The sequence below is a fragment of the Engraulis encrasicolus genome, chromosome 8 (genome assembly GCF_034702125.1).
Source record: "Engraulis encrasicolus isolate BLACKSEA-1 chromosome 8, IST_EnEncr_1.0, whole genome shotgun sequence".
Classification (NCBI taxonomy): domain Eukaryota; kingdom Metazoa; phylum Chordata; class Actinopteri; order Clupeiformes; family Engraulidae; genus Engraulis; species Engraulis encrasicolus.
The window spans coordinates 39,347,530-39,360,029 of NC_085864.1; the positions used below are offsets into that span (position 1 = coordinate 39,347,530).

Genomic DNA, 12,500 nt, shown 5'->3' on the forward strand with positions numbered 1-12,500 from the left:
TCAACTCTCTATAAAAACGTAACAAACATCTTTTTCAAAATCTAGTAAAGATAAACCCTAACTATGCAATATTGGGAGGCAATAAAGTAACAAGTAAAAGCAGTAGGGCCTACTCCTAGTATGACATTTCTAACACTGTATTGCTGTGCACTGTCTTTTGTACTGTTACAGGTTGATGGACCTCTAACAAGATTTTGCAAACATTCTTTCAAGGTTTGAAGATTCAAACTCACAATAATTACAAGCCTATTAAGCATTTGCAGCTAGGCAGTTAGTGTTATACAGTCTGTTGTAACCCTTAGTATTCCATGCTATGTCCCCCTACCTTCGCATCGATGCGCACCAAATAGATAATTTTGACAACATCTTCTCCAGAGTGCTGCCATAGGAGTGCACTTAAAGGCATTGGGATCCAGTTTCTGAAGAGAACACTACTAATGCCTATCTTCCAAAGCATAAAACTAAATGGAACTCAATTGCACCTGGCCTCCCTTGCCCTGCTTACTGCCAAGGCCTCTTCCCGGCCTCCACACTAAGTACTCAAGGTTCTCTGACTGTCCAACACTCAGCAGAACAATCTAGTAATGTCTGACGCTGATTTTTGTCTATTGTAGAAGACAGAGCTTCTCAAGACGGGCGTCTACAGACCACTGATGGTCATCAAGAAACAAGACCCAGTGGTCTGTGAAGTACATTACATTACATTATATTGCACTTAGCTAACACTTTGATCCAAAGCGACTTGCAGTTATTTAGGTACAGGGTATTGGTTACAGGGCGTGGAGCAATGTGGGGTTAGGTTCATTGCTCAAGGGCACTTCAGCCATGGACAGAGGTGCTGGTAAGGATGGGATTTGAACCTGCAACCCTCTGATCTAAAGGCAAGCACTTGAGCCATGGCTGCCCCTACTACAAAATACTACGTTTGTCATCTACATGGCTCTTCAAACTGCATGCATCAATGTAATACCATTCCCTTGTTCTGACTTTGATGCTGCAGCTGCACCATTTCATACAATATCCACGACAGACTCAGCTGGGCTAGAGTGGCCAGTATTTTATTAATCTGAGAGAGACAAATGGTACTGCATGATGATTAAATGTGTTCTTCTTTGCCTGTCTCACATCTTTCATGCACTGTGCAGGGTGGACCGCAACTGAAAGGTCGATTGATCGGATAGAACTGAGTATTGATGATTTCATTTGTGAAAAGACTGCAGACGAGTTTTCTTTCTCCACAGAGTCAGACAAGGCTGCGTATGAAATCATATTTACTGAGATTATTAAATTCTCTGCTTGTGTTGTGTTTCAAATCAGAGCTTGCGTAAGTCCCCAGTGAGAGAGAATATGCATATATGCAAAGTATCATGGCGCTTGTCTTTGTACTTCTCTCTCCCCAGAGGACCATTTCTGCTGATCTTGCCCTCTGCTTTGTTCTCCTCCAAGAACATCTCTCTCTCTCTCTCTCTCTCTCTCTCTCTCTCTCTCTCTCTCTCTATATATTTCCCTCTCTCTCCACCCCCCCATCTAGTATACACCCTGTCTCTCTCTTGGGTCTCTTACAATATTCCTATATGATATTTTCTTTCCACAATTCACCCTCTTCTTTTACCCTCTTTTCTTTCACTTCCATCTTCGTTATTTTTCAACTATCATTTTTCAATTATCAATATCTGAGTGTTTCAACATACTCTAGGCCTATATTATGTAATATTACCTTTCTCAGTCTCTGTCTGTCTCTCTGTCTGCCTCTCTGTCTGTCTCTGTCTCTGTATCTCTGTATCTCTCTCTCTCTCTCTCTCTCTCTCTCTCTCTCTCTCTCTCTCTCTCTCTCTCTCTCTCTCTCTCTCTCTCTCTCTCTCTCTCTCTCTCAGGGGGCTTGGCATCCATCTTCTGCCTCAATGCCTTAAGTGAATGGGGTGGGATGGGGTGGGGTTGGTAGTTGGGTGGGGTGGTGTGGGGTTGGTAGTTGGGGGTGATAAACACACCGTGAGCCCCTGCTAAGAGTGCCTGTCTGCCTGCTGCTGTGTAGCTCCAGTCAACCAGCCTGTGTGGGCGGATGATGCTAAAATATTTAGTGTTTTCTCCTCCGCACTCCTCCACTTCCCAATCTCTCCTCCACCACGTCTCTGCTCTCCATCTTTTCACTTCTCATTATCTTCACTGACCTTTTGTTTTGTTTTCCTCCTCTCCTTCACTATCCTCCTATTCCACCACTCTACTATATCGCCACATCTTCTCATTTCATCCACTCTTCTCCTCTCTACTCTACCTTTCCATCTCTCTCTCTTTTCTTCTCTCTCTCTTTCTCCATCACACCTCCGTCAGGGGAGCTCCACAGGGACTGGCATCGTGACGCATGTGGTGGCCATGGCTCTAAATATGTAATGAGTACAATATGAACCATACTCAGGGACATCACACACACACACACACACACACACACACACACACACACACACACACACACACACACACACACACACACACACACACACACAGGCACGTCACGCACACACACACACACACACACACACACACACACACACACACACACACACACACACACACACACACACACACACACACACACACACACACACTCTCTCACACACACACACACACATGCATGGTCTCCCCTCCGTGTTACCATTCTTCAGTATTACGTACCCTGGTGGAGGTTGCATAATAGTTCCTAGCTAAGCTGTCCTTGTTTCACCGCTGAGCAATATACGTAACAGGTTTGCTTCCATCCTAACTTCAAAAGACAGCAATTAGATTTTGCGGAACTCTAAAAAGGCAGACACACATTTGACATCACCCACGGTCTAATGTGAACTTCCACACAGCATGCACTTCGCAGGCAAGCTTTATTCAATCAGAATGTTTCAGACATGAACCTACAGTACATCGGGGTTCTCCAATGGTTGTTTACGAGTTCATATAGTTCATGCTATTTTCATATTAAAATAATCAACATTTTATACAGCTACAGGCACAAAGCCATCAGAAACTGCCCCATGAACTCCATACTTTAGGCGACCAGAGAGAGGATAAATAGAGAGAAACTACCCCTGGCATAAAGCTGAAAGGTCCCAACATAAATAGCCTTCCTCGTCTGTCATGGATACTGACACCATTTCAATATTACTCTTTATTTACGTTACTTAATTTTTTGCCATAGCTCAATGACTTGAGTCATGGCAGTGCATACTAATGCCAAAAACCTTGAAGGATAAGATGTGAAATAGTGTGAGATCACTGAATAAACGGGAACAAGGCTGATCACCCCAGCTTAGGGCATGTGAGAACACACTGAACAAAAAAGGAGGCGGTTCCTCAAAGAGATATGAGAGACGTGCTCTGCGTGTGTGTGTGTATGTGTGTGTGTGTGTGTGTGTGTGTGTGTGTGTGTGTGTGTGTGTGTGTGTGTGTGTGTGTGTGTGTGTGTGTGTGTGTGTGTGTGTGTGTGTGTGTGTGTGTGTGTGTGTGTGTGTGTGTGTGTGTGTGTGTGTGAAAGCCTCCTTGCGTACGCTCTGCTTCGGGTACAGCAGCAAGGCAGGCATATCCATCCTTTTGAAGGCCTCTGCGGGCTGACTCCCGCCCCATCTAAAACCCACCCCGAGGGCATGCTCCCATCTCCTGGTCTCTGGGGATGGGGGTGGCAGCAGCTCTGGAGGACCGTGGAGGTTTTAAGGGGGCTTAACTTCACACATGAGGGAGGGGTCAGGGTAGGAGGAGGAGGAGGAGGAGGAGGAGGAGGAGGAGGAGGAGGAGGAGGGATGGGGATGGGCTGTCTGGGATTGTATTGAGCCCTGGGATGTGGATCTCACGATTTGGCTTTCTGGGAACTTGTCTTTCCCACATAGTAAAATATGCATGCAGTGCTCATTTAACACTCACAGAGTCATTTAACATCCATATATGTTCTGAGCTGCCTGTGCCTGTATTGAGCCCTGTGATGAGGGATCTCACAAACTTGTCTTTCGATTCTCTCAGTGTTACGTCAACACTGGGAGAATCGATTTTGCATGTTCCGTATCAACTATGATCCCAGAGTTAAATTAACACTGTATATACTGTAGTGGTGTGGATCGCCACTGCCCTCACGATCCGATCCAATCACGATTCGGGAGGTAGTAGATCCGATTCGATTCGATTCTATTAGATCCAATCCGATTCGATTCAATTCTACAATGCATTGCAATGCATTACATTTCTACTGAACGCAAAGCAAATGTTCAGCCATAATGAGGAAATACAAGTAGTCAGATACTGAGCAACAATTTATTGGCTGTTTTCTGTATCAGTCTGTATCAGTCTTGCAATGTTTTGAAGTGTTTTTATTTAATTTAACATTCATTTGCTCCCGAAATATCCATGGAAGTAATTGAAACTTAAAAAAATTGCCGGATTGATTCTGGAACTTGCCGGATCTGGATCTGGATTGTCCATGCCCCGGATCGATTCGGATCGCCGAATCGATCATTGTTGACACCACTAATATACTGTGACAGAGGCTTGGGAAGAGAAAGTGATTCACATTTTTTTCCCACACCATTTTCACATTGAACGTGTGTGTTTGGTTGGAGTCAGGTGAGGTGCCTATTTTAAGACGGGGATCGTAGCGTAGTTTAAATGGAAAAGAGAAAAGGTGTTTGATGCAGGGTGTTCAGAGTGCGATCAAAGAGGCGCGCGTGCCTTTGAAGCTACAGCAAGGACCTGCGCTTTCACAAACGACTGATATAGGTTAATGGGAACACGCGCTGCCTTTACATACGGGAGAGAGAGAGAGAGAGAGAGAGAGAGAGAGAGAGAGAGAGAGAGAGAGAGAGAGAGAGAGAGAGAAAGAGAAAGATGGGGGTGGAACACGCCACACCTGACATCAATGTGTTTCTTAGTCCTATAAATATTCCACATTATGTAAAAGCTTGAAAATCAAGAGGTACATTCTCTTAAAAAGACAACGTTTGGAAGCAGAGGGACGCAGAGGTTAAAAGCTAGCACGGTTACTGTTTACAAGCCCTGCAGGTTTAGATTTGAACCCGCGTCATGCCAAAGCTGTTCTCTGTAACTCGATAGCCAGACAGGCATGCAGGTCTAAATCAATGCTTAAGGGCAAGTTGAAGCCGAGCGAGACATTGCTTACTGGAGGGCAGTGCATGCATAAAGCGCTCCGGCTTGACCAAGAGGAAAGAAGGAGGTTAACCCGAGTTCAGACGACAGCCATGCGGGAGCAAAATTGGGATTTAACCTGATAATAGCAAACGTCGTTAACCCAGAGTCTCTGAGACCCAGGACAGGACCGGCGCTAACACCCTTTTTGTGGACTCCCTCACTCCATTTTTCATCCTTCCACCCACCCTCCCTCTCTTTCTTTCATTCTTTCTTTCTTTTCTGTCTAAGAACAGGCGCCCCCTCCCATGTGCATTCCAGGGATTCCGGGCCAGATAAGCAGATCGGTGAGGTCAGGCGGCTACACAAAAGAGAAGGGGAGGTCGGGGAGGAGCGGACCATTGTTGCTCAAGAGAGGAGCAGGGTCGCGTTTGCATGCCAAAGAAGCCGCTACTACCACCACCACCACCACCACCACCACCGTAACACCTCCTCCTCCTCCCTTCTAAACTCCCCCCCAACCCCTCATCTCTGTTCTCCTGCTCCTCTTCTTCTTACAAAACCTTTTTTCGTTGGTATTCAACTGAGCTGCCTGCCCCCCTTTCAATTCAGCTTCAGCGTCCCTTCAATTGGCCTTTATATGCCATGGGGAGCCATCCTGTCGTGGCATGGTATACACTCCTACAGGCAGCAGCACACCCGGGGAAAGGGGCTAAACAGCCTGGCATTCCACCTGACATCAATAGCCCCCATTAGAGAAAGGATACTGTGTGTGTTACAGTTGCTCTTTCACTCTCTCTCTCTCGCGCTCTCTCTCTCTCTCTCTCTCTCTCTCTCTCTCTCTCTCTCTCTCTCTCTCTCTCTCTCTGTCTGGACTAAAGAGAAGAAATAAACATTGACAACACCTATTTACAAGAGCCGTCCAAGTCCTGAATAGTGGTTAAGGTTAATGTTTCACCTCTGAAAGCAGGAACGTCAACGACAGTTTTAGCTTTTACCAAATGCTAGTGCAATGCAGTGGGACTATACATTTGATTGGACAGACATCCAAGGCGGAGGTGACAACAATACTATGATGTTACTTTGATTATCTGTGCTTCCTAGCTTTGTTTTTTTTGGTGTTGTTGTTGAGTTTCGCAAACTGTAGCTCTTCATCAGGCATGCAGACTTCTAATCTTTCTACTGTCAGTTTCGCCTTTGTCCTGCACCTGGCCTCAGCGAGGTGGGAAGTGCATACTATTAAGCTTACTCTTATGAAAACTACTACGAGTTTCGCCTTGGCTGTAGAATGACTTCACTGTAGTCTCAAACTGAAGTCTTTTTTTATTTTGATTAGTCTGGTAAGTTACGTGAATGATGAATACTCTGTGGATTAAGGCCTGTCTCTGGAGCTCTATTCTGTTTGGTCTTTATGTTGAACGTTTCACTGAAGTGGCACCATACAGAGAAGCTCAATGCATCTTTAAGTAAGAGTTCAACACTATGCCTGCCTAGCGCTGTGTTTTCTGCCAAACGGTGGGGGGATTTCACATATAAGTGTCGGCAAGACGAGGCTGTGGCAGCACACAGTGAGTTCTCCTGTGTGTGAGGATGAAAATGCTGTAGGTAACCTTGGCAGCCAGTGACATTCAGGAACCTGTGGCTCTCTACTACAGCTCCAAAACACGCCAATGGCGCCCTCTGCTGAGCACTACTGGTAAGTGAAGTAAAATGAAACAACAACAGCAAGCCTCTCCCTGCCAGTCATTCGTCCCACCGCTCCTGCCAGGGGGCTGTGCCCTGGTGTGAGCTTTAACAACATGGATGGCAACAGCTGCAATCCTCCACTGGCCATCCAGTTATGACTTGCTTTTGCCTTCCTAGTGAAGGCATTTCAATTAGCTTCTCTATAGCAAGGATGATAGCACGTGTTGCTAACTGTGCTGTAGGTCTGTGACAGAAGTATCTGGTGGCTTTGGTAGCGCCAGAAATAAATCCATGCTGTTTCATAATCGTCACTCAGTCTACAGTAATCACATCGCTTCATCATGACGGTCGTGACAGGCCTGGGCACGTCTGCCACTGCCACGCAAGGCTGGCAGCACTATTATAGGCCATAATGACAGAGGAGAACACCACATGACACGCCCGCCCGGTTATGTCATGCCTTGCCCACACACAGACACCCTTGTAACAGCCAGCAACAGCCAACAAGCACAAATAGGCTCACAGACGCAGACACAAATACATCATGAAACCTTGACGTACAAATGAATGTCCACACACAATCACAAGCTGTAACAGAGACTCATACAACAACATAGAGTATATTCCCTGAGCCTGGTTCAAACGCTTATCCACAAAAGGTCATGAAACCCCTCTCAGCTGAACATAAATGATTCTTCTGTCACTGTCTTCTGATACATAGCTCACACTTGTTATTTAGTTAAGAAAATGATGACTCAAGGTTCTTCTATTCGATAATTGACCACTACTTCAAGGTTAACTTGAGCTGAGCCACGTTCTTGGAATACCGAAGCTAAAGATGATACGGAGACGGTGGTAAAATGTCGTGCAGAGTCCTCATTTTCATAACTAAACAACGCCTGCAGGCTAAGTAGTAACAGGTTCACCCCATACTCTTGGAATATCCCACCACAGCAGCAGAGATTCTTTAAGTATAGAGATATGCCAACATAATAGGTTTCTATGGGCACCTAACGCGACCAGGTTCCGGTCTGCCTAAAGGGCCGTGTCATAATGCTCCTACAATGAATAAAACAGTCCTTAGGTCTGCCTAGGTCTGCCTAAGGGGGGCCATAATAGAACCAGGAAACAATGGGCCAATGGAACCTCTCTCTCTCTCTACTCTCTCTGACAGTACCCTTGAGTTGCTGTGTTTGAATCCCATTTGACCACTTTCTGTAATCAACAAACAGACCTTAAACACCTCATCTAAACACGACAATAGCCAATCAATACTTTCAACTCACTTGAGCCTACACCAGCCTTCGCAACCTGACGCAAGGTCAGAGACAGTGATTGATATGGCCACAGCGGACCCACAGGGGTTTTCTATTGCCCAGTGCAATTGCAATGCTGTGACCCTGACAGACCGGCACAGATATGCGATCCAAATGACACTGGTGTTGTCCCCACAGAGGAGGGTCAAGCTTTGCTGTCCTACACACAGAGAAATAAAGGTACCGTACACATTACACCTCCAGGCACAAAACTGCTCCTTTCAGGACCTTAAAGAGCTCATAGGATATTGATGTAGTATATAAGGTTCATTATGTCTAACTGTTTAAATCACTGAGTGACCCTCTGGTGAAGATGGAAGTCATACCGTCGAAACATGTCATTTAAATCAGACTGTACATCGAAATAGGCCTTGCCCAGTGGCAAGCAGTTGAACCCACTTTGCTGGTACTGATGTCCAATTGGCACAGAAGGACTAGTCAGGATGTTTCTAATGGCCTGGCATTAACAAGGGACCATTTGAAGGCTGTTCATATTGTTTTCCTAGTAAATAAAATATGCCAAATCTGTTCATTCATAGAGATATCATTCAATCTCATTTATAGAGATATTAACAGTAGCAGTGCCTATGATGACACTCCCGAGTGCTTTTATTTCTCTGTGTATACATGGGTTCTAATTTTTTGTTTTCCCCTGGCTGCGCGAACCTAGCTGCGCACAACTCAAACTCTGATTGTCGGAAACCGCTGTCGGTCAAAAAATTAGCTCACATGGTTGCCTTCCAGTGTCTTGCCCCTCCACATAACATTGTGTTTACAAACACTGTGAACCCATGTATAGTAGGTGTGAGTCAAGTCCAGGTGCAGCAGACCCTGTTGGTGATGACTGATGAGCAGGTAAGCAACAGACGGCAGGTATAAACCCCTTAAGACGCGGCTTTATACATTTGTTGTTACCAGTATGGTAATGACCAAGTCGTGGTGCATTACTAAAGGGCCTGTGTTGTGTCATAGTATTGTAGTGCTATGGTAGGTACATTTCAATGACTATTACGGCGTGCCACTGGAGGTACGGCACGCATTAAGGGGTTAAACAAGAAGGCCAGGTACTGTACTCACGGATGTGGACTTGGTCCGGCCCAGGGCCTGGTTCTGGTTGTGGTTCTCCTGCTCTCGGCACTGCAGTCCCGCCAGGTGTTTCTCCAGCGTGGCCCAGTCCATAGTGGGCAGCTGATTCTCCTCCACGTAGCACTCGTCCCGGTAGCCTCCAATCCCTCCTACTCCTCCACTACCGGTACCAGTCCCTGCTCCAGTCCCCAGTCCTCCTCCTCCTCCTCCTCCCGTGACCACCGTACGCTGCTGCTGGTGGTGGTGGTAGTGGTGGTGACCACCTCCGTAAGTCCCTGTCCCCAAACCACCACCGCTGACACCGTAACCCCCGACAACGCCAAAGCCACCGCTGCCACCACCGCCGCTGCCACCACCGCTGCCGATGCCACTGCTCGCCAGCCCTCCGCCGCCGCCGTGCCCGCCGCTGGTCGTCCGCTGTGAGCTGGCGAGCCGGGCGTTAGCAGCAGCAGCAGCAGCAGCAGCAGTCGTCTTGGCTGTGGCGGTGGCACTGGTGGCGCTGGTGGCGCTCGGGGGTGAGCGGAGGTGGTGCGTGCTGGGCAGGATCAGGTTGCCGTTCTGCTTCAGCTCCTCGGGCACGATGGCCGCCCGCGTGGCGGTGGGGCCCGCGGTCAGCGGCGGCGGCGGGGTCTTAACATCCTGCAGCTCCTCGGCGAGACTCCTGCTGTTCACCGCCTTCCGGAAAATTCCACCGCCACCACCTCTAACGACCGTCCCGGTGTTGTTGGCGAGGTCGGACTCGTTGGCGCCGTCGTACTCGTCCCCGTCCCCGGCGTTGGTGGCGTTGGCGCCGTCCTCGCCGTACTCGCTCTCCCACTCCTCGAGGACCTTCTTCTTGTACTCCTGGTAGTCCTCGTCCGCCTCGTAGTCCTCCAGCGGCGTCAGGTCCAGGCTGGGGGAGCACGGCGTCACCTTGGTGGAGTTGGACTCGGAGCTGGGCGAGCGGCTGGACGACGCGTCGCTGCCCAGGTCCATACCATCCTCCCGGTAGTCCTGCAGGGAGACAGAGAGAGAGAGAGAGACACAGAGAGAGAGAGAGAGAGAGAGAGAGAGAGAGAGAGAGAGAGAGAGAGGTATACATGATGAGTATACAATATCACAATACAGGTATATAGTAGTAATAAACCATCCTCCCGGCAATTCAGCAAAGAAGGAGGAGAAGTAAGAAGGAAGAGGAGGAGGAAGAGGATTTAGAGAGAGAGAGAGAGAGAGAGAGAGAGAGAGAGAGATCAACACTCGTGTTTTATTCACAGTAATTCAGCAGTCATTTATTCATATAAAGACATCCAACACTCATTCATGAACAGTTTCACCAGTTCACATAAGTTACAGTCACCCCTAATACATGGCTAAGTACAAATTCTGCACATGAGGGACTGGGAGGGACACGCTCCTTCATGTCAACAGCACAGCTCCCAAAGCATCCACCCACCCACCACATCAACACCACGTGAAGCGCACCTCATCACAACCACGTCACATGAGCGTGGTCCATGTGAACAACAGCAGAGAGAAAGAAAGACCAACATACACACAGAAAGAAAGAAAGAAAGAAAGAAAGAAAGAAAGAAAGAAAGAAAGAAAGAAAGAAAGAAAGAAAGAAAGAAAGAAAGAAAGAACAAACAAAAAGAAGTGGCAAACAAGACAGGGATGATGATTTAGTTATGATCATTTTTATGCTTCCTCTTCCTGCTATTGACTGTCTTACTTCCTCTGCTCCCCTGAAGACACAGTATGCCCACAGCGTGACACACTCTCACAAAGATCCTCCTTACACCCCCAAAAATATAACCACTCAACAAAAAACACAGAGACTATCAATTCCCCCCACCTCTCCATATAATTAAATGCCCTTGTGAAGTTCGAACCACTTCACACAATCAAACAAAAAAGTGGTGGTGTTTTTTTTCTTTTCTTCTTCCATTCCTTTCTTTGGTTCTCTACTAGAGGTTTGAATTGCCTTCTTTCTTGTAAGAGGTTTGTTCAAAATTGCCAGAAACGCACACTTTCTAAGGCAAACTTGGAGGGAGTACTTGCAACAATAGGCACATAAGTCATTGTGTCTGTCCTCGCACAAAACCGGGAAACTGTACTTATCCCCTTGGTGACAGCCTTTGTGGTGCATTGTGTTGTGCCAACAATGCATAGGCTAGGTACTGCGGTGGAATAGAGCAATTTTGTTCACTTGATGAATTAGCTTTGCTTCACACAAAGCATCTTTTCACATCACCTCTCCCTTTATGACATCCACATTAAAAGCTGGCCTACAAACTACAAGCGTTACAGATGCTGTAAACGGTTTATTACAGAATTATGTGTTTATATTACAGCATTGTGTGCATGTACATGAATGGATGTAATAACATAAGCCATGTTTTTTTGTTGTAATTTTTAACTTGTTTGGCTCAAAGACACCCTGGTGAGCCTGGCTCATTTGAAGGCAAACTAACTAGAAGTCGTTGCCCTGCACAGTCATTGAAGTATAAGAGCAAGGCTTTGATTGATTGCAAGGCTAATGAAAAGCTGGGTGAAGCTCAAGAGTCTCGTGCAGCTACTTGCCTGGTGTTCTTATGCAGACAACAACGCAAAGCCCTTGAATTAGGCCAGAGAGCATTCTCAGATGCTGCAACTAGAGCCTACTCCCTCAAAGCATGAGGGGTCCAGTGGTGTAGTCTACGTAGAACGCGGGTATACGGAGTGTAGCCTACCAACTTCTGGGATTTCAGTATACCCACTTAAAATTGATTGATCCATTGCTTTGAATAGCACAAATATATACAGTATACCCACTTAAAAAAACTCAAATACACAGTATACCCACCATAAAAAAGTAGACTACACCACTGGAGGGGTCACCAGGGGCGTAATATAACTCGGTGTCATGGCCGTTAGTATTCCCTAGTCTGGGGATCTTTCAATTTGACAGTGACCTGTGGAAATATATGGCCTATAATCTACAACTAGGGGTGAGGAGAACAGCACCATTATAGCTACGGAAGCGCATGCTGCCATGGAGGGAAGGCAATAAGGTCATGGCTTGCAGGCTGTCATTATGCATCTATCCTGACACCACAATAACGGAAACGCACACCGCCTCGCAAGATGGCAATGTTTGGCTCTTTCAGTAGTGTGATAGCCTATTCAAATATCATCGAGTTCATTCTTCCAATAGGGTAACTGAGAGGGGAAGTTTGACATTCAGCCAGGTTTTCTGGTTGGAGTCACGTTTGCATTGATTCAGCAAGAGAGCGCGCACCTGCGATTTGAGAGAAGCCGCGCGGCCCAGTTACAGAAAAG

The 12,500-nt window shown here is 46.8% G+C and overlaps 1 protein-coding gene across 1 annotated transcript in view; it reads right to left on the reverse strand.

Moving 5' to 3' along the window:
- The window catches only part of schip1 (schwannomin interacting protein 1), a 114,399-nt gene that overhangs the window by 100,176 nt on the left and 1,723 nt on the right, over positions 1-12,500 (reverse strand). The window contains exon 2 of the mRNA XM_063205666.1: positions 9,195-10,196. Within this exon, the coding sequence (XP_063061736.1) occupies positions 9,195-10,196 (1,002 nt within the window). The remainder of the gene's footprint in view (positions 1-9,194; positions 10,197-12,500) is intronic.